The following is a 23,652-nucleotide window of genomic DNA, read 5'->3' as shown; positions in this document are numbered from 1 at the left end:
CTTAGTATGAGGAGTGAGCAGAATTTAGTGTCAAGACACTCCGTTATTCCGAGTGGGAAACGAATTTAAAACGATCGCATTTGTAGGCAAAAAAAAAATGAGCATTCAACGAATTTACCGTATTATTATTTGACAAATGCACCTTAGACTATTATATTCCATTTCATATTTAAATAATTATCAGAAAATTGAACTGCACCAGCTTTGATAGTAGGAAGCCACAAAGCAATCCAATATTACTTAGTAATTATATATTAGTACCATATAGTATACCTTGGCTGTCAAATTAAATCATGCATGCTATCCTCCGATCAGGGGAAGATGACAATAGAACAATAAGCTCTTCACACAAATTAACCAAATGCTTTAAGCTCGACATGGCTAACTTATTAATTAACGTCACAATCCAAAGTAATTAATTGACCTTATTAATTAGCAGATTCACTGTATTAGTGGGTCATTTTATTTGTCAGTCAAAGGGGAATATAATATTTATATAGTTGGTTTGCTCTGTCTATTAATCTTAAGATTTAGGTCGAGATCTGTGTCAGTCGTAGCGCAGGAGTGCAAGCGTGTGTCTGTACAAGCGATCGTTATGGGTTCAATCCTGACTCGAGGAAAAGAAGTATTTAATATTTTCATTTCGTCGCTGTGGTGTCGAGGCAAAGCGCGGCGTTGAGTTCGATTCAACATCCAATGCGTTGTGTGTCCCTCGGTGGGCCAGCCCGACTCGCTCTTGTCCGGTTTTTTTACGAAAATATTAATGTTATATATATGTAGGAGATTGCTCGCAAATGACTCTTATTGGACCTGTGGGCTCCACTGTGGGTTAATGCAAGCAGGAATAACGCAGCAGATTCGTGACACTCGTCACTAGTCCTTCCTTTCTCCAAAACATCAGAAGACTGAATCATTTTACGATCGTCAAAACATCAGAAGACTACACCATTCCACGATCGTCAACTTCCTCCTTATTTTAAAATCGAACTTCACCCTCCCACGTCACGACTCTACTCAAGGCATAAGCCTCCGCGTTATTGGTCAAATTACCTCACTGGTCTAATAAAAGTCAAGTTGGAGTCTCTTTAACATAAGTCAGCCAATCGTAATTCTACAATAATCAATAATTAGTGTCTTTTCGATCACTTCCTCTGAAGCTATACAAATGTGTTGACACATTGTCATTTTTACATGAACACAGCCAGTCATATTATAAACAGTTGCTACAGATAATAATATTAAAGCTAATCATTAAACATCTAAGATAATATAATATCTGTTCTAGTCTCTTCCTTCTACATATATATACAACGTGACAATTGTAAGACAATTGTCAGTGTGCGGGAGGCGGGAGAGTATTTTACAGAAAATAAAATAATAATACCCACATAATTATTTATAAAAGTGACGTTTTTGATGGATTGAGTCAGTACGTCGTTATTCTGCCTCTCCTAAGGTGTTAATCGTGACGGTGTTCAAGTATTTAAAATCAGTGACATTGTTGGAACTATGCGTTTTAAAACGTGTATAAGCGTAAAGTTTTATATAGAAACAGTGTTAAGTGTGCTGTGTAAAGTGTTAGAAGTGTGTATATGTGAAAGAGGAACAATAAATTATGGTGGTAAGTGTTTTCTTATACTTACTTAACTCCTGATATTTTAACACAATGGTGATGTGGTTAGTGCCCTACCGGCACGCACGGGACGCCATTAACTAAAACTGAAGTGAAATATAATGTCTTATGTACTCGTATTAATATTCATAAATTTATAGCTTAGTACTAAACATAATCCGGAAATTAACACTCAAGCCGAATAATTCTTATACTAATTAGACTAAAAACTAAAAACAAATACGTAAATGGGCAAACGTTTTAAATTTGTAACTTACTTCCATAAAGAAAATTCAACGTTTAAAAAATCGGGTAATATTTTTTAAAACAAAAGAGCTTAAAAGACAACGCAGCTTTCTGTGCATTTTCGTAGCGCGAGTGTAGAAAATGTAAAATTTTACTCGCATTTTAGATTTTCCCATTTATTAAGGTTGGCTTATTTCATACACGACTGTTGTAGATGGTAATATTTGGATTCATATTTTACGCTGTTAGGTTATGATGTTTCCATTATACATATATTAATTTTGTGCGAGTTATTTTTATATTAGTGTTAAGTTAAAATGTCATACGAAAGTAAAAACAACATTTTCAATAATTTTCTTTAATGAACGAGTGAAGAAACAACACAAATGGCTACTAATGAAAGTCAACATAGTGTTGCTACTCAAACTGTATTTCTTACTTTGTATTACAAAATTTCAAAACATTTTTTAAAATAAAAAATATTAATTGCAATATAAGAATAAAGTAACAAGCAATAATAAGAAAAATACATACCTCTAGAAGTGGTTGTCCTAGTTATTTCCAAATTGTCAAAATGATAATTATTCTATTATTTCTAAATTAAACATATTTTAAATGTTTACTTAAATTGTGAAAAAGACCTCGCATATATTATAAAGTAAATACTAAACTGTTCATTTAAAAACTTTTAAATATCTATGAGTTCTCGACTCACGTCGATCACTGAAATCAGGAGTATAAAAAAATCTGCATAAAAAATTGCAAGTTAATCCTTTAAGCGTTCGCTGCAAAGCGCGGTAACGAAGGATACTTTTGCTGAGGTTTCTTTAAAAAAAACCGTATAAACGTAGACTCGTTAGCTTGCTTTCGTTATTACATATTTCAAGTTTGAATTTTAACAAGGTAGAAAATATGAGAGTTATGGCAACATTTAATATTTTATTAAATTGGAGCCGTCATACCGCAATTCAGTGGTGTCTGACCAGTATAGCTTGTAGGGCATGCTATGATTATAAATTGAAGTCTAAAAGAAAATATATTTTTATAAAGTTTTTTAGGAAAAAATTGATATCATTATATTAATAATATACTAACTTAATTGAGAAACTTTTCCTATTTGAAGTTGGTTGAAAATAGCTCGCATTGAGGCTTAGGTGTGACTGTAAAACCGACTGGAAATGGGTTCTGTGGTGTGCATCTCCTCGAGTGGGGATCGAACTCGCATTTACAGTCACACACATCAGTTATGCCGCTACTCCACGACTGGCTTCAAAATTTCTAATTAAAACTATTACTACTGCTGGAAATAGGAATAATGAAGCATATATAAACAATAAAATGTTAACAATGTACACACCAACAAAATAGAAGAGAGCTTAAAAGTTAATCCGACATCCTCCTTTAATCTATTAAAATGTAAAATACATTTATTTTCGTTTTAAAAAATAATTATGGCAGCTTTAAATTCGACAAGCGCGCGTTTAGTTTTTACTTTGTTTAGGTCCCCCGAGAGCTTCTAGGGAATTTGGAATCAGATTTATGGCTTTATCGTTCCGCCCGAGCGGGATGTGCTCATTTTTTTCCAAGAAAATTCTTATTCTTTCACTGGCATACCTACTAAAATTATTTTGTTCAGTATAAGAATACTGAAGTTATTCCTAATATTTGGTGGAGTTTAATTTGAGACTCATAAATCATAAGGGAATATAAAAATAAAACAAAATTTTTAATACATGTTTGTCTCTTTGCTCTAGTTAAATACAACTTAAAGACTGGAAAAGTTATAGTTGCAAATGGGATCTCGAGATCCTGATCCTGCTCTGGACTTTAGTTTTTTCAGCTTTCATGCCCTATGCCCGGCATATAAGAGGGTAGGCCTCAGCCTAATATGTTGTCTCATATTGTCTGTTGTCTGTCAACATATTGTTAAAACCACTAGGTTCTGAAATTTTCTCCCGGATCCAAGTCGTGTTGAGTGGCGGACTTCAATGCTACATTATGTCTTACTAAAGTGCGAAAAGAACAGCGGGAATTGAACTCACAACCTTTGTTTTGCAGTTAGATTATCCCACTGCGTCGCTGCGGCGCAGATAATTACAGACAAAACATATTATAATAACCTAGTGTTGAGACACTCTGTTCCCCATTTTCCACTGAATTTTTCGAGGCATTGCATGTTGCGAGATGATTCCCTTACTTATAACGTTTGAAAGCTTAAATCTAAACAACGTGACGAGTTATTATTACTTCAACGAGTTCATTCATTAAAATTCGTCATAAAGCTATAAAGTTTTAAATACCTATATTTTACGTACTTAGTTGCTTTTATCGCCAAACTTTCGAGGCATATGCGAGTGTCGTAAATTGAACTTGATAATGAAAATGCCCTATAAACAAGAAGCAGTAGAATATAAATATGCATACACTTGAAGCAGGTACAGACATTGAAAACTATTATAAGTGAAGCACTTTTTTTGTTTTGAATTTATATTGAGCAAATTTTTAATTAAACATTTCCCGACTATAATATTGAATGGTGTACTTTAAATTGCGAGTTAGAAAAAAATTGTTCAAAAATTAAAAGTAAAAAAAAAATTAAAAGTAAAAAAAAATAGTTAAAATTAGTTAAAACTAATTTTACAGTACACATATTAAATTTATTTCAACTAGCAGATATCCGAGTTAACTTTACTTCATTAAATAAATTCACGACCACCGCATTTACACATTTACATTTTTCAATTCCGCCGCAAGAGCAATTATGGTATGCATAAAATATTCTCACATCATTTTTAACTATCATAGTTCAGCCATTTTGGACTCTCACAGTTTAATATTAAATTAAAGCCATAGTAACGCAATGGAAGTGTGTCTGTCTATTAACGTCGTTAACATGAGCTGTAGGTTTGATTCCTATAATCCTAATTAATTATTTACATTTCCCATTATATAAGTTTAAGTTCGCCATTGAGCTCGAAACGAGTATCGAAATCGAGTGGAAAATGGAGAGCGAAGTGTCATGACACTAGGCTCTGTCTGCTTGCCTGCTATGTGCACGATAAACCCGAAGGCCCGAAAAGTAAGATTATTTTATTAAAAATATTTAATATATTCCCACTCAAGAAAATTAAACATTTAATATTTTCAATCTATTCGCTCTGGTGTCGAGGCAAAGCGCGGCATCAAGTTCCGTAACTCAACACGTAATGCCTCCAGAATTCTGCTGAAAATGAGGAAGAGAATTATCTTAATGGGAACAGAGTATCTTAACACCCAGTTCCTAGGTCCCCTCTGCCTACACTGCTATGTGCGGGATGCAGCGGGAAGCTTTAAAAAAAAATCTATTAGCACTATATGCATTGATATATTTATTTAAAGCCTTTTCGTACGGGCGTGTGTAACAATGGGGTCGGGTGAATGTCAATAGTTCCTAGCCTATGGTTCCTCACAAAAGGAATATTCGATACAGGCACCAATAACGGACCCTTTTATCCTCAGGCATGGAAATACTGTGTGGTTTTGACGAAGCCGGCGCTTTGTGGCGCCCCGCCTGGAGCGGAACAAACATTTTGGTGTTTTTCGTTCTTTAGTCTAAGTTTATTCACTGACGGTGTTTTTTAAATGATTTTCACATAGAAAATGGGTGTGTAAAGTATAGTTTAATATAACATTTCTATCAAATTATTAGTTTTGGCTCATGATTTCACTTGCGTATAGTTAATGATTCTCTATTTCGAACAAAAATAAAATGTCACAAAATCTTCCCTTCCAAACAGTTTTCTATGGTTAGTTAGTTTCAACTTTTCTTCGTTAATTTAGTTCCGACAAAGTTTTGTATATATATTATCTAATTCTTATTATTTTTTCAATTGTGAATGTACAATAACATCCTAGCAATTACTTAAGCAGAGGCAACCTAGTGTTACAGACACCGTTCCATTTTCCGCCAAATTTTAAAGGCGTTGCGAGTTAAGTGGTGGTACTCAACGAAAATAAATTTAATATATTAATTAAGTAATAAAAAATATTAAAAGTGTTGTTGCTGATCTATATATATAAAATTGAAAGGTCTCACTCACTCATCACGAAATCTCAGAAACTACAAGTGCTAGGAATCTCAAATTTTGCATAGGAGTTACTTATAGGACGTAGGTGCTCGCTAAGACGGGAATGTTTTTGGGGTAGAAAGTTTGTATAAAACTTCGTTACTACAAATGCTAGGAGTCTCAAATTTTGCATAGACGTCACTAGGACGTAGTCATGGAGACAGAAATTAATAATAACATAGTTCACGCGGGTGAAACCGCGAGCGGGCCGCTAGTATCTCATATAAATGAACAAAATGAACTATTATTTGCTTTACGCTTCACTATAGCGGAAAGTAAAACGTACAGGGATGGGAATCGTTTGCAAGCTTGTTAATATTCCCAAATGACTCCAAACTGCCATGCTGTTGGAGTTCTGACCGCACTTTATTACATTTTCGTAACACGCTGTATAATGTAGCCATAGCCCGTACATAGTGATCTCTGCATATGGTTCGCTTTATCTTATATGTTTATAGCTTTTATGTGATAATATATGTAAAAATTATTAGAAGTCCTCGTGGCGAAGTGGTAGAGTGTGTAAAGTAAGCTCGACAGTAGTGCGTTTGATTCCCACTCAGAGAAATGAATAATTTTTATTTCCTATATCTTGTAGGAATTATTGAAGATTTTATTATTTGCTTATTCATAGATCTCTCCGTAAACATGCCCGTTCAATAACAAGCTATTATTATAAGATTTGAATGTCCAAATATTAAACAAATAACAATATCATTCATATATTCAACAAAAAAGGGTGTTAAAATTACAATAATGTCTAGAAAAAAATAAGAAAACAAAGTTATGTATCAAAATCCTGAAATCCCAAAGGGTGTCGCGATTTGTGTAGAACCTGCACGGGTCGTTGGTTCCGTGGTATGATGGACACGCGTCGGCCTGTGGGGGGCGCGCTCTCGTCCGGGTGGGCGCCTGGCAGTACTGAGAAACGCCTGAAATAAAATGTAAATTTCACGAAAAGTTAATTTTTACTTCGCCTATAGTACATTTTTTGTAATTTTCTCTAAATTACTTTCGTGTTTATGAACCGATTGAAATATATTAAAACAAACACAATATGTTAATAGGAGTTTGGCGATAACGAAAACTGCATTTAAATCGGTTAAGCCGTTTCTGAGATTAGCATACAAACGGACAAACAGACAAAAGGAACAGTAATAATATAGATTAATAACACTAACCTGGAAGCAGGAATAGCAGACATTCTTCTAAATAAATGTTCCGCTGCCTTTTTCATATCTTCATCTTGCATCAAACCCACCATAGCTTTCTCCCGTTTTATAACTGTTGAGTCTGTGGATCCACCTTCGCCTTCAAGTGCTATATTCACACACTAGAAGTTATAAAAGTTTACTTTAGAAAATTGGATTGCAACTTCTTACTTTATTTTATTCTTATATTTATTTTTTAAATAGAATTTTATATTTTATGCTCACGCAAACAAAGCAGAGACATTATATCTCAGATAAACGTTATTTTTAAAAATTTTAGGATTTAAGGATAGTTTACTTCATAAAAGGCGGGAATACTAAAGCATTTATTAAATAAGAAAGTCCAAAAAAAAAAGAGTCACTGGTCCCAACAACATAAATGGACCACAAACAACAGTTTAAGAAGAAAATAATAAGCCATTACACGTAGAAAGGTTATATTGCCATTAATCCTGTAAGTCTAACATAACTTGAAATAAAAGGAGAAAATAAACGTCACAAACGACTACTGCAATAAACTTGAAGCCTACATATCATGATATTCTAGTTGTTATCTCAGATCTGGCTTCGTATAAGTAAATGTACATTTTTAGTAGGATTTATTTACTCGATGCCTTTATTACTTCCGTTTGAACTGAAATAGCTGAATAAAACTGACTTATAGATAGATATATCGAACAATAGAATATGAGAGTTAAGTATTTGACAAAGGTTTTCTGCTTGTGAATGCTTTTATTGTATTACTCGTATATTAGTAAAGAAAATTTTCATCGTGTTTATTTACATTTTATTTTAAAGAAATATTGGTATAAAGATTGTAAAAATAAATGTAGATATGTAAGTGTGAGTATGTAAGTATAGTATATATGTTTTTCTGTCTATACGATTTCGTGCGTTTAGTAGCCTATTTATAATATACAGGTTGAATTGAGTAGGTTCGAATAGGTCATCGTATTTAGTGTTACTTTTAGAAAAGTCATGTTTTAAGTGGTGGTACTTTGTCTATGTTATAGTAAAAAATTAATTTAACCCCTCCCCCACTACTACTCCCACTTTTTTGGTACAGAATCCAAGCAGAATTTACTTAGAGTTTAAATTTAATACATATTCCTTTTATATGCGAGAGCGATGCGAGTATACTCGTACTAGAAATTTTCTAACTTAACATTTCATACATTTTATTACGAGTATTTTTCATCGCTTTAATAAATATATGTGTATTTTATGTGCTTGTAGCGTCTAGTACTATAAATATATAGATATACCGTATCAAAGAAGGCAGCCACATCTGAATATCCAAACGATTTGGCAAATCCACCTCCTTCTATCAACGTTGCTCGTGTTTCAGGTCGATTATTCTGTAGTATGTGACAGCGTGCCAAGAGGAACGTTGCGTTTAGTAACCATATACGATGACCTGCCGCTCTCGATTCTACAAGTATTAATATTATTACATATTTATTTAGGGTTCCGTACAGGAAAAAGTAAAAAGGAATACACGGAACCCTCATAGAATCCATTTGTTGTCCGTCTGTGAAGACGAAAGCGGAGATATCAAGCTAAAATTGACATCAAATATTCAGGTTTATGGTTCATTAGAAAACAGAAAGTATGAGCTGTTTACATTTTGTATTAAATGCCTACAGGGCACATCGTTATTATCATTTTTTTAGTTTAAATCAATTTAATAATAAAATTGACATTTTCCTTTATTTGAAAAAAATGATGAAACTCAAAGGCAGATATTTAGGCTATTGTAGCGCAATGGAATATCTTACTGTGAAAGCGATGGTTGTAGGTTTGATATCATTTGGAGGGACTAAATTAAAATATGTAACTTTATTTCCACTCTGTTATGACGAATCCCAGCGTTGAGTTCTACTGGGACTTCTAAATTGGGACGGCAGGCGGAATTTCATCTCATTGATAGAACGACATGGTTTTAACACGGCTTATTATTTACTAAAAGAAAGTTTTGAAAACTATCTTTTAACAAGCACCCCATCTATCTTGACACCGATGTTATATAGAATAACAACATTACGAAATTCCACACTAAATGTAGAAATGCAATTTCTTGCAAATAACTGCAATACTTTATTTAGTTTTATATAGTAAAATTGAACCCGATTGGCATTTCATAGCGTAGAATCTTGCTCTATGTGCTTGTTTTGTATCGGCGTATAAACGCCCTAGTTCGTGTAAAATATAACAGCGTTCCGTTGCACGGCTGCTCAAAGTAAACGCTCGTTCCAATGTACGGAGGCGACGCCTGAAAAACGTTTGTTCTCTTACATTAACTTAAATAATGTTAAGTAAGAAAAAGTAAATAATGTTAAGTAAGAATCCTTATTTAAATTTTCTAAATTAAAATAAATTTTAGTAAAATAAAATATAAGTGTATTCTCATTGCGTCTATAGAATAATAAACAAGTATTACCTAAAAATTACATGTCTAAATATATTTTGAAGCGTAAAATATAAAAATTTAAATTCTGAAAGAGGGTATTTCGATAAATTTTATTGAACATAGATGTTACGATAGTATCTATGGAAAAGACAAAAATGTGAAATATTTTCAGAATAGAATTTCTCACTTGGCATCACGGGGCGGCGCCGGGGGTCGCGTACGCAAAATTGAATCACGACTCGGTTCACGCGATATTGGTATTCCCAGCAGGATAAAGGCTCTTTTCTCGCGATCTGCTTCACTCATTTCTTCTTTTACACGTTTCTGTGAACAATATTAAATTAGTGTGCAAAATTTTACAGGTAACACTTTGAAGATAGCGAAATTATTCGTTTTAATACGAATGTCTTTGTTCTTTAAAATCTGAAATTAATATTAAGCTTTCAAAAGGATCTTTTAAAACGTAATTAAATGAAAAACCTGATCTAAAAACGCCTCAGCGACAATTTCATATAGTTCTTGTAAAAATTTTTCTTTTGTCGGCAGCATGTTGGTTGGGATCCTTGTGATTTGTTCCATAGCAAACACCGCTGCCTCGAGGCATTTGGCTGTATCACGTTTTTCATATATATCTTGAGCATTATTGACTAAACGGCGAGCATCTGTTTTGTGTTGACGTTGAAGGTTTACTATTCTTTGTTTTCTCGCCTTTGACAGTCTCGCACGAGCTGCCGTCTCGGGTTCCCTGGCGGCGTACATAGGTCTTCGCTCTCGTAATACTGCCTGAAATTAAACCTTTTTACAGTTAACATTTCGTTCTTTGCTAGAAAATATTTTAGTATAAATATTGCATACGATTTATGTCATAGCAAAATATTTTATACTTACTTTTAATAAAAAGGATGTTGGAAAAAATAAGTGGTACTTGTAAGCGAGTGAGTGAGTCCATAAAAGAATTTTACCAAGCAATCTTAATTCAGTTTTTTTATCATATTATGGATTATAAATCGTATACACACTTTAGTACTTTAATAATTCCTCTAAACTTCTTATTTAAACTTCCAATTTTTAAATATCTATTTAACTTATTACCTAAGTATACAACAGGCTATCAAAGTTATAAATATGTGTATTTTGTATGTTAACTTTTGTCTGTCTGTCTATTTATATAAAACTACCATAAGCTTAGGAAGCTTAAGAAGAAATGTTAATGATTTTGTTGTTCAGAAGTACGCTGTATCCCGCATGTAGCATAATAGACAGAGGGAGCCTAGTGTTCAGGCACTCCGCTTTCCACTTTCTGCTGAATCAGGGCGAAGAAAACATTAAATATTTAATGTCCTCAAGTGGGAATCGAACCCACGAACTATCGCGTGACATTAACTCCAAACTATTTAATACGCACTTGTCGTTTTTCAACGTCGGCCAATGCTTTATAAGCTAAGTCCTGCAATTTCTTTGATCCCAATTTGTTTGCGGATTTGAGCCTCTCATCCTTGTAAGTCGCCGTAAGGAAATATTTGTCGTGCGCCATTTGCTCCAAATACTTAGAAGCCATTACACGGGATATATGCTCGGTCCTATGCTTTTCCACGCGAGATATTTCTTGAATCTTAGATATGGAAATTGCAGTGAAAATTTTAGTTCTAAAATTAAATTATATTCGTATAAACGTTCCTCTTCCGCACTTTGCATTTCTAGTTGAAATATTTGTTAAATTTTAGATGAACGTTAACGTTTTCGATAGATAGGTCATACCCGTAAAATATTTAATTATATCAACTAAAATATTATTACTTCCTAACTTCGTCTAACTGAATTAGAGAAAAAGAACATATTATGAGGAATTCGAGTGGAGTTTGCAACAGTGTTTTATTTTGTATAGACCATAAAAAGGTTATCAATTTCTTTATTCATTTATTAGTTATTTAAATAATTTATTATGAAAATCTATCTGTTTAATTTCGAAATGTAATTTACTTGCAGAGTTGACTGATGTTGCAATCGGCTTTGCCGTGTGCGAGCCTTTGTTCTTATGTCCATTGTCTCCTCGACCAGTTGTATTTGTGGTATTAGCTTGGCTGTGTAAGATAATACTTTTCCAGCACTTTTTCCCAAGCATTCTCTTATCTAAAATATACAATTAATTTTTAGAAATTGTACAAAAGTAAAAAACATTATAATAATTCTGAACAAGTTTCTTTACAGATACTAGCTAGATGTGCTTTTGTTATAAGGTTTAATCGCCAGAATGACTTTCTATGGAAGTTTACATGTTTTAGTTTCACGATATATCCGCATCCCGCATATAGAAGGGTAGACACAGAATTTAAGAAACATTCTATTTTGAATAGCGGAATCAATGTCGCGCATACAATTTCATATATTTTTAACCGACTTCTGTAAGAAAAGGAGGTTATCAATTTGACTGTATTTTTTTTGTTTGAAAAAGTCCTATGAATAGCCTACCTACACAAAAAATGCAAACGTATTAAAAAAAATACTAAAACATATATAAAAATATATATAATTTGAGATGGTGACGTCCTTGGAAACATTTTGGATGAAAATGATACATGTAACATGAAAATAAGGAAAGGTTTGAAAAAGAATTTTCCAACCTTGCAGCGTAATCGCTCCCAAGATACTAATTGGGTCTCCACTAAATGTTAGCTTATGTAAGACTAGCGACCCGCTCGCCTCGCACTGGTTTATGAAATTCTAGTCTTTATAACTGTTTTTTGCGAGAGATTATTCTTGCTCATTTTAAACTAACTAATTCAAAATGTATTAAAATAATATGTATTTTTTCTAAAAAATATCACTTCAAATTCTTATAATTTAACTAATTAAAAACTAAATAATGAAATATCAAACGTGTTTAGAAAAATTCTTATTCTAAATAATGATAATGTCATATCTATAACTGTTATAGGATAATCTAAATTACTATTTCTCTCAGCTTCATGCTGTATCCCACATACCTATAGCATTGTAGGCAAAAGGAACTTGGGTACCTAGACTTAAGTACTGGAAATATTAAAAATTGCTTTTCCTCGAATGGGATTCAAATTGACAATCTGTCTTGCGATTAAAACTTTTGTGAACGAATGTAAATCTAAAATATTTGATATAATAACAAAACCAAGTAAAATGTACATATATGAAGAAGCAGAAATATTAAATTAAATTAAATGTTTACTGTTTCCTCAGCACTTCTGGCGCAGTCGGCGAAGTTGCGAGGCAACCGCCTCAACCGCTGACCTCGACACGCCAACACTAAGGCCCTTTCGAAGGCACATTTCTCATATTCTGTTTGTGCTCTTATTTGTAGAGCTGTTAGATTTTCCGGCTCTAGCTCTAAATTATAATTATTAAATAATAATTTAAAATCTAATATTCAAAGAAACTTACCATAATATAATTTTCACCACGAAGTAAATATTACATATAAGAACAAATTAAACAATACGTATATTTATTTAGCTTCACGCTGTAGCCCGCATATAGCAGAGTAGACAGAGGGAACCTGGGAACCTATTGTCAAGACTACTATTCTCCATATTCCACTAAATTCTAGAGGTATAACGTCACTCAATAAAGTGGCTAAAATTAAGATATAATATTTAGTATTTAAATTCCTCGAGTGGGAATCGAACCCGCAAATTTGTGTCTGGCCTCCATAGAAGTTTCAATCAAAATGGAATCAATTACTCAATTCAAAAAAAAAAATAAAGATTGGCTCGAAAAATCCAATCGTTAAAATAATAAAATGATACTTCATAAATCGTACCAGCAGCGTGCGCCGCATCTGCTAAAGCACCGGCGTAGTGTGTTGCCTTAGCTCGAGCCAAACTTCTTCCGAGAAGAGATCGTACGTCAGAGTTCTGCAATTCAAGTTTCCCTTCAACAATATGGCTTAAAATTTCATTATAATAACTTCTCAAAAGCAACGTATGCAGGTGTTTTAACTTTTTGAATATGAATACTGAACTTGAGACTAGTCGTAGAATAGAGGCAGGGGGTTTAATTCCCAATCTAAGCTGCTATTATCATTTCTTCGTTCTGGCGTAGAGGCAAAGCACGGCGTTGGGTTCCGTCATTCAACACGAATACCTCCAGAATTCGGCGAAAAGTGGGGAGCGGAGTGTCTTAACACTAGGCTCTCTCTGCCAATCCTACTAAATGCGGGATACAGCGTGAATATGAAAAATAATACAGAATTCAGTTATTTCATAGAAATTTGTATCTCATAAATACTCGTATACACACACATACTAAATGCTTTACAGTAAATCATAGAGAAACGGCCACTATATATCAACATCGCTTATCTAACATAGTATAGCTATTATAATAATAAACAGACAAGACAAAATTTACATATTAGGTATATATATTGCTAAATATTCATTTCTCACATTCCACCGCAGAGCTTCGTTGTAGGCCAAAATGGCTTTCTCGAATTGCTCCAAACGTTGCAAATAATTCCTGCGAAATGAAAATATTATCTTCAATTTGACTGCTGTTTTGACATAATATATGTATAGAATTGATTAATAGTTGTCGTTCCAATGAATATATTATTTAGTGTGGATAACGACCTTGTGAATCAAGGTTATACCTTCCCTTACATGAATTATGTAAATAGCTTCAAGAAAGCACGTTTTTTGGACTGTAGGATGGCATAGGGAACCTAGTATTAAGAAGCATCTAAAATTTTTAAGGCATTGCGTGTTGAGTGGCGAAACTTAACGCCGCGGTTTGCGTTGTTACCAGAGCGAACAAATTAAAATATTAATAAATAATAATTAATTTCCACGAGTTGGGATCGAACCCACAATAATATGTACGCTATACACAAATATCTATCGTAACTTAATAGGTACGTAGGTGGAACCTACGTCTTTGTCTAAAATTACTATATTTTGCCAACAAAATTCTCATTTATTAATATATCTATTTCAAGACAATAGGTATATAAATATTTTTCCTTAATCCGATGTAAATTATGAATTTTAACTTTATCTACTTTAAAATGCAATTGCAAGATTTCCTTATATTAAATTCAGTTATTACTCAGCCAGATATTTCCTTTGTCCAGACCACGTCTATTTGAATATAAACTGAACGATTTCATTCTTTTATCTGAAAAATCTTTCAAGATGATTCAATTTCATTCAACTCTATTTCGACTCACCCCCTTTGACGATAAACAGCTACTACGTTGCATATTGGCCTCTCTTCAAGACATAACTTCTTTCTCATATTTCCAGAGCAAAAATTTATGTAAAATGTTTTATGTAGTTATAATATTTTTTGACTGATCTAGATGGCTTACGGTGGAATATGTTCATATATTTAGTACGAGAAGTATAATATTATATTAGATATTTACTTATTTAAAAATAATTGGTTATTATTTATAAAGATTTTTAATATATATTTTTCATTAATTACAAAACAAGAAAAAAGAAGAAATTGAATCTGTGACCTCTGCAAGCATTGTCTAAGTTGAGTTCAAAATTATAATTTAATTTCAATGTAAATTCATAGCGAATTACTCTCATCTTACATCTTGCAAATAGAGTAAGGTAGGAGCATATTACTTAATTTACAGGGTGTATACTGTTTGTGAACTATAATGCCTCGAGGCCGTCATTTAGGGCCGACCCTTCAATTTCTGACATCAGCCTCACTGCTATATCATAGCCTTCCGACCCTCGCATATATTATTATTACATTTAAAATTTCGATTGACATTCTCGGAAGTACAAACATACTAAATGTTATTATTTCACTTCAATCAAAAAGCCTTTTCTCAAAAGGCCTTTCTACATCTTTGCTGTTACTGAAACTTAAACGTTAAAGTAATAAAAAACAATTATATGTCAGCTTCACGCTGTATACCGTATAGCAGGATAGGTAGGGGGACCTTAGTGTTGTTACACTGCGTTCTCCACTTTCTGTCGAAATTTTGAGTGGCGGAATTTAACGACACGCCAGCTATTACATTATTAATAATTTTTATAATATATATATATATATATTGTAATTATATATAACTAGCGACCCTCTTGCGGCTTCGCCCGCTTTTACTACTGGACTATTCATATAATGTATGTGTGCAAAGCACTTAAGATAATGTGATAATTAATTAAACCCTAATGCAACCCGCATTTTCGTAGTTTCAATAAAGATTTTCCAATTGTTTTTACACAGCAAGGATTTTTTTTAGTAGGTACCGTAATTTTAAATCTGTGCTACTAATCTTTTCAAGTACTTATTAAAATATATTTAAATGACTATTTTTAGATAGTTAAATGACTATTTTTAAACGGAAGAAATTATAAACAAAAACCTACCTACTAATACCTACTACAAAAAATACAAACGCATTTACATCTTCGTTGCTATAAACGCAGGCGGGGCTTTTTTTCGAGCTTGTGGTTAATGCTGAAGAGGGTATTCTGTCCCTGATGAAAAGCAAGCACTACGTGGCTGCCTGTGAGGAAAATTAAATAGAATGCATCGGCCGGGAATCGAACCCGGGACGCCCGCGTGGCAGGCGAGCATTCTACCACTGAACCACAGATGCGTGTAAGGCAGGCGGACGCGCTTGTATAAGCAAAGCGAGGCGAGCCGTTTCGCAGCAAGGATTTTTTGATATTGTAACAACTTCTAAAGTACTTATTAAAATGAAAAACAGTTAAAGACAGTTTTGATCTACATTAAATGGCCAACGTAACTAATATACTTATTTATATGTTGAGAGTAAGGGATAAGTGAAACTTGACTCGATACAGCTGATGTGTGAACGGCGGGATGTGTTAACAATTAAATGCGTTTTTCTCTAAAACTATTCGCAATTTCGAAATAGTGTAAACAGCAAATTTTATCTTCGTTTAACGTAGAAAGTTAATAAAGTATTTTAAAGGATAAGGATTAATACCATTATGCTAAAATATCCCTCACAATAAAAAATAAATTGAAATTACTATTTTTAGACAGAAATATGATCACTACACGTTATCCTTAAAAGATAAAAATATGCTGTCGCTGACTTTTTTGTAGATCTTATTAAGAGGAACAATACTCCAGTACATTATTTTCATGTAGTACTTACCATTAGAGCAGCGCATGCGCGAAAGTGTCTCAACGGGTAGGACTTTATACACATTTGTCGTATTTATGTTAGTTTACATAAGAATATACAAATAATAAACTATATATAAACCTTCCCTGAAAAATACTCGACCCAATGGTGAAAACTGCATCAAAATCCGTTGGGTGGTTTAGAAGAAGAAGAGTTAGAAAGTTCAGACAGACACGAAAAGCGACTTTGTTTTATAAGATATAGGATAGGATATATATTGTAATTTTTTTTCAAAACCCTCACGCTTTAAGTGTTTTTCTGTAATGTACTCAATATCCATACCTATATTATAAATTCGAAAGTAACCCTGTCTGTCTGTCTGTCTGTCTGTCTGTCTGTCTTTTACGCAATCAGGGCCAAACCGCTTATTTAATTGTGATAAAATACTAATATAGAGATACTTGAGGGTCTCGGGATGAACATAGGATACCTTTTTTTCTCATATTTGTAATATTTACGATATATATCAAAATATTAAAATACTTATTAATTTGACATGAAATTTATTCCGCCATGTTTATAACAATCGCCGTTGCTAAGCAACGATTTGCAAAGTTTGTTGTTAGAAAACGTCACCCAAAATGAGCTTGCTTAACGCATCTCTCTATTGACAACTGAAAATAATTTCATAAATATATTTAATAAATATTCGTATAGTTCAAGCGGGCGTAGCCGCGTTCGGGTCCACTAGTTGATTTATAAAATTAAAAAAAATAAATGTGTGAAACAAAATATTTTTGTAAAATTAAATCTATAAATTAGATTTCCGTTGTTTAGTACTTCGATTACTCTAACATAGCTAAGTCTAGGTAATACTTTTATAAGGAAAGCTTCTTAGTAAAATGAAACTCGTCCAAAATTTTCTCGTAAAACTGTCGTCCCGACTTACGACTGAACTATAAAAGAGTGGCTTCAGGTACCTCCTTAATGACCACACATGTGACGTGACTCGGAGCGTGCACTTACATTATATTCTTTTAGGTAAATAATAATAAGGTATAAAAAGTATAAGGTATATAAAAAATACTAAGGTAAATAAGGTTGTCGGTTCAATTCCCACAGAATCGAAATCGAAGATCTAACCCGGGACTGTCGTATTTACGAATTTAGTCAGATGCTTCTCCACTGAGCTACAATGACCTCTATATTTAATAATAATAATTGATAAAACATCCTATTAGCATCTACAATCTAGATTATTGGCTACGTTAGAAGAATATATACAATTAATATTCGGGAAGAAATGCAGTATTTCTATGCTTTTTGGTAAATAATATTAACTGAATATGGCAAAAAATATTATATGAAGATTAAATACGTAGATTTTTCACAAAGACTTGAAAATGTCATGTCACAGCACTACTAACATGTGATTGACATATGTTCCAGTTTTTCATTTTTCCTTTACATATTATTATAAAAGAACATACGTACGAATGATTTCACTGAACACGTTATTGCAAATACATCGTACATTTCAAATTATTATTCGAAATGAAAATAGTATGTGAAAATGCAAACGTAAGAGGATTGCTTTTCATTTTACATTTTTCATCTTCACATAGCTTTAGCACTGCGTCATTACCGGAGAAGAATTACAAGTATAAAACTAGTAGTGTAGCACGGCTGCTCTCGTACTATGCTAATATAAGGTGAATATAAAATTATAGATAAAGAGAGGCCAGTCGTGGTGCAGAAGCACAAGTGTTCCGTGTTCAAAGATTCCGTTCGTCCGTTGGAATGACCTTGCAGAGTGAAAGGAAACAATAAAAATAATTTGAATGGGCTATACGCTCACAATATATCTCTCCGTTCTTCACTCTCTTACATATTATTAATTGTAGTACTTTGTCCAGGCCAGTTGGGGCGACGAGGTACGAGCGTCACACAGTAAACGCGACAGGTGACGGATTCGATTCCCACTCGAGGAAATTAAATATTAAATACTTTCATTTCTTTGCTCTGTTTTGCGACTCAACGCGCAATGCCTCCGGAATACAAAGGAAAGGTGCGAGCGGAGTGTTTTAACTCTAAGCTCCTTCTGCCTACTAGGAGAGGAGGAATAATGTTATGATATCCAATCGATAAATACAGTCCATTATCATAATAATATCATAGATCCTGACGTATCAGCAAGCGCTTTAGGGAATTTTGGAGTAATCAGCTGAATCACTGGATGCTCTCCATTGTATGATGCTGAACAAATTAATGGGTAATTACTGTCAATCTGTCATGTTACCCTTTATAATGTGTTCATTTTCATGTTATCGAGGATATAAATTCAAGTAATGAGGCCAATCGTGGCGTAGGGGCACAAAGTGTGCATGTTCGACTGGTTATGGGTTCGATTCCCGCTTGAGGAAATGAAATGCTTATTTACATTTATATTTTCATTTCTACGTACGATCATACGTAGTACTTGATCAGGAAAAAATTGAAACTACACATTTTAGTCTTGCCAAGCTAAGCTTGAATTTCATAAAATCTACGACCCCATGATTTCGTAAAAAGAAAAGTATTTCTACATTTATTTAGAGAAAGATATGGTCGCTTATATAGCAAAAAACGTTCCTCATCCTGACCCCATTGAAATCTTTTAATGCCTTACAGTTACGCTCTCAAAACTGGGCGCTATTGAAGAGATAAGAGGGGTTCGCATTAGGAGACTTAGTTTTAAGCCTTTATATAAACGTTAGTAAAGCTTAAAATTTCCCATAGAAAAAAAAAATGTCATCTCTACGAATCTCTACGAATAATTTACTTCCTACGTACTTCGTTTAAGCTGACGATAGAATTGCCGTAATAGAAAACGTGCTTAAGTCCTAAGCCCTAGCACATGAGAGCCAATGGTCTAACCACCGAAGACGCAAAAGACCGTGCAAAGTGGAGTAGATTGAGAAGGTACCAGACTGGTACCAGCCGGGATTAATGCCAGGAAGTAGAAGAAGAAAGAAACGTGCCTAACTATTTTCACTCCATATAGTATGTACTAGATATTAAGATTCTCCAAGTAATTGGCCATATAAATAAATATCTAATGTGGAACATATTTCCTCTTTCCCTTCATCTATGCAAGACAAAAGTTAGTTTGTTTTTACGGGAGCAGGATTACATTGAGACGGAGAGTTTTATGAAAATAAGTAACTACATAGAATTAATATGTTTTCATTTGATGAGATTTTAGCTACAAGTGTGCATTCGTAAGTTTTCTTACTTTTATTATTATTATTTTTTGTTACTCTTGTATTGTATTTTTCATACAATAATTAACCAACCAGACATAATTATTTGACGGCAAATTTTGAGGGTTAATGTGTTAGTTTGATTAAGACAAAGAAAATGAAAGAAAAATTAAACAAGATACATATTTGATTAATTTATTCTACATAAAAGGGTGTGCCCAAATTATTTATATAAAAAATAATTTTGTAATGCTGAGAGGTTTTAATTACGCGGCTACATTTTCTTTCCGAGTATTCAAATTGTTTGGTTATATTGTCTTGCCTTAATTAATTATCCTTCTACATCCTTTTAGTTCTAGCCTTTGTTATTTTTATTAAAACTAGCGACCCCCTTGCGGCTTCGCCCGCTTTTACTACTGGATTATTCATATAATGTATGTTTGCAAAGCACTAAAGATAATGTGAAAATTAATTAAACCCAACCGCAACCCGCATTTTAGTAGTTTCAATAAGGATTTTCCAATTGTTTTACACAGCAAGGATTTTTTTACCGTTTAGTAGGTACCGTAATTTTAAATCTGTGCTACTAATCTTTTCAAGTACTTATTAAAATATATTTAAATGACTATTTTTAGATAGTTAAATGACTATTTTTAAACGGAAGAAATTATAAACAAAAACCTACCTACTAATAACTACTACAAAAAATATGAAACCAAATATATCGCGCTGAAATAATACATTCAACTCCAATTATCCAATACGTGCAAACGCATCTAAATCTTCGTTGCTATAAAGGCAGGCGGGTTTTTCTTTTCGAGCTTGTGGTTAATGCTGAAGAGTGTATTCTGTCCCTGATTAAAAGCAAGCACTACGTGGCCGCCTGTGAGGAAAATAGAATGCATCGGCCGGGAATTGAACCCGGGCCGCCCGCGTGGCAGGCGAGCATTCTACCACTGAACCACCGATGCGTGTAAAGCAGGCGGGCGCGGCGGACGCGCTTGTATAAGCAAAACGTCGTCGAGGTGAGCCATTTCGCAGCAAGGATTTTTTGATATTGTAACAACTTCTAAAGTACTTATTAAAATGAAAAACAGTAAAAGACAGTTTTGATCTACATTAAATGGCCAACGTAACTAATATACTTATTTATATGCTGAGACTAAGGGATAAGTGAAACTTGACTCGATACAGCTGATGTGTGAACGGCGTGATGTGTTAACAATTAAATGCGTTTTTCTCTAAAACTATTCGCAATTTCGAAATAGTGTAAACAGCAAATTTTATCTTCGTTTAACGTAGAAATTTAATAAAGTATTTTAAAGGATAAGGATTAATACCATTATGGAAAAATATCCCTCACAATAAAAAATATATTGAAAATACAATTTTTAGACAGAAATATGATCACTACACGTTATTCTTAAAAGATAAAAATATGCTCTCGCGGACTTTTTTGTAGATCTTATTAAGAGGAACAATACTCCAGTACATTTTTTTCATGTAGTACTTACCATTAAGGCAGCGCATGCGAGAAAGTGTCTGAACGGGTAGGACTTTATACACATTTATCTTATTTATGTTAATTTACATAAGAATGTACAAATAATAAACTATATATAAACCTTCCCTGAGAAATACTCGACCTAATTTTGAAAACTGCATTTAAATCCGTTGGGTGGTTTAGAAGAAGAAGAGTTAGAAAGTTCAGACAGACACGAAAAGCGACTTTGTTTTATAAGATATAGGATTACAAATTTTATAAAATAATATCGCTTTATTAAAACAAAAAAAGCATTATTTTCTCTATGTGAAATGTCAATATTAGACAAAATAATAGAAATATAATGAAATTTCGCGGCTTTTTTATTAAGTAAAAATGTGAAAATTATTGAGGTCATCATACAGTTCTCAACTCTAGTAGTCCAAGGTGTGCTATCTTTGACAGTTTTTCTTGTAAATCCTTCACAGGCACAACTAAGTCAGCTGTAAATATTTTAACGACCACTTAAAACATGATATGGGTTAGTTACCCTCTGTATAGTTGGGTAATCAATTTGAAAGGATAGTTTTGAGGTGTGCCATTAACAAAACATTTACCTACATTCATTAATCAATTATATGTACTTAAGTTAAAAATTTTCATATATTATATATCCGCAACCTTTTAAGTTAAAAATAATTTAACTTTATGGTCATAATAAATTTAATACTTATGTAATAATATGAACAAATGTACTGGAGAATACCGTGAACAGTGCAAGCTACTATAGCTTTTGTCTAAGTATGAATAATATTGAATTTAGTACGCTAAAGTTATAAGAAACTTTGATTAACTCTGTTTCCAGCATAAATTATGATGAGACGATGCCGTAATAACGGCATTTATTCTACTACAATAGTTAGTCAAATAGCTGAATATTCTAGCAAGACGAACTTAGGTTATTGTTATTTATTTTATTATACTTATTTGTATGCATTATCTTTCTTTAATTGCTCGTGTTCGCCGTAATTTCGCTTTTGTATAGTAAGTTAACAAATAATTTTAGCGTAACGCCAAACTCGTGAGGTCTACGAGTGTGGTAATTATACTTATAAAGAAAGAAAGACCAGTACTTTCAGATCCCGGTTTAAGCAAGCAAACGATCAGTTTTATTTTATTATAATAGTAGGTTTACTTTATTATATACATGGAAAAGAATAAAACGGGCCCAACGCTCTAAAGAAGCTTCCCAATTTATCAATAGAATTTATCATTCTATAATGAAAATTATCCAAAATTTATAATTTTCATTAAAAACACTGTTAATTCTATTATAAATAGTATTACAACGATATATATCGTATTTTTTGATAACAATTGAAAATGTAACAAACTTTAAATATGTCAATAAAAGAAATATTATTTTTCGATACCTAGCATTTTGTTTCATGTTCCGATTCACACAGATTGATTCAGCTTACGTAAAAAAAGGTTAACGGAAAAACAAACGAATTGGGAGATCCACGGAATTGTTCCAAGCTATCAGATAAATTATGAAGAAATGTATTTTTTGTGTCCTTAAATTATTACAAGTTTCTATTTGAGTTGCCGTGTTAGTTTATGTGAAAGCGGAAGTTCCCCAGTCTCCGATTAAGCTTAAATTTAGGTTAAGCATTAACTTAAATTCTACTTTATTGCATAAGCATGCTTGTTTACATTTAATGTGAACGTATGTATATGGTATTTGGTTTGAAAACTTGATAAAGAGGCCGTCGAGGCGCAGCGGCACAAGGGTTCCGTAACGCGAGGGTCGTGGGTTCGATCCCCACTCGAGGAAGTGAAATATTATAAAATTAGGTTAATCATCACGTAGTTTTTAAAAAGTCGAGAGAAGAGGAGAAGAAAAGGGGAGTTTCTTAAACGTAATTGGTTCTCTCTCTGTAGAATAATATATATAAAATTAAGAGTAATTTGCATCTGTGCATTATTTAAAAAAAATGTTGTAATTAGCATATACTTTCTTGTAAAACTTAAACTTTAGTTACGCTTTTTCTACATTAAACGATCGTTAAGACAACTAAGTTAAGAGCTTTATGCTAGCGTCGGCCTTAAATGGAACGAACTTTGAAGAATTCTATTACACAATCTACCGTCCAACACTTCCAGCGATTTAAAAAATGATGTTAAAATTCTTATTAAAAGTACAGAAAATAGACTGTAATATATTTCTTAATAAACTGTTAGTAAGA

General features: G+C 33.0%; 2 protein-coding genes across 2 annotated transcripts in view; both read right to left on the bottom strand.

Moving 5' to 3' along the window:
- Positions 1-23,652, bottom strand: part of LOC146531455 (4-galactosyl-N-acetylglucosaminide 3-alpha-L-fucosyltransferase 9-like) — a 251,987-nt gene that overhangs the window by 37,186 nt on the left and 191,149 nt on the right. The gene's annotated exons all lie outside the window — the stretch shown is intronic.
- Positions 6,709-14,850, bottom strand: LOC146531464 (outer dynein arm-docking complex subunit 4-like). Its single transcript, XM_085198368.1, has 12 exons — positions 14,783-14,850; positions 14,004-14,073; positions 13,376-13,469; positions 12,785-12,942; positions 11,563-11,712; positions 10,988-11,194; positions 10,063-10,365; positions 9,770-9,906; positions 9,299-9,444; positions 8,438-8,604; positions 7,143-7,294; positions 6,709-6,893 (listed from the first exon to the last, which is right to left on the bottom strand). The coding sequence occupies exons 1-12, from the start codon at positions 14,848-14,850 to the stop codon at positions 6,746-6,748; spliced, it is 1,800 nt and encodes a 599-aa protein (XP_085054494.1). The 3' UTR covers positions 6,709-6,745.

Source organism: Heliconius melpomene, chromosome 15 (assembly GCF_056956725.1).
Source record: "Heliconius melpomene rosina isolate 202511_hmr_F chromosome 15, ASM5695672v1, whole genome shotgun sequence".
Taxonomy (NCBI): Eukaryota; Metazoa; Arthropoda; class Insecta; order Lepidoptera; family Nymphalidae; genus Heliconius; species Heliconius melpomene.
This window is presented reverse-complemented; position numbering and strand designations above follow the sequence as displayed.

What these genes read in the sequence shown, in the direction of transcription:
- LOC146531464 (XM_085198368.1), bottom strand. Translation starts at nt 14,850, where the DNA reads ATGAGAAAGAAGTTATGTCTTGAAGAGAGGCCAATATGCAACGTAGTA. An exon ending in AGATGCGGCGCACGCTGCTG is followed by an intron (nt 12,943 to 13,375) that starts GTACGATTTATG and finishes ATTATAATTTAG; the next exon opens with AGCTAGAGCCGGAAAATCTA. An exon ending in AACATCAGTCAACTCTGCAA is followed by an intron (nt 11,195 to 11,562) that starts GTAAATTACATT and finishes TCCATATCTAAG; the next exon opens with ATTCAAGAAATATCTCGCGT.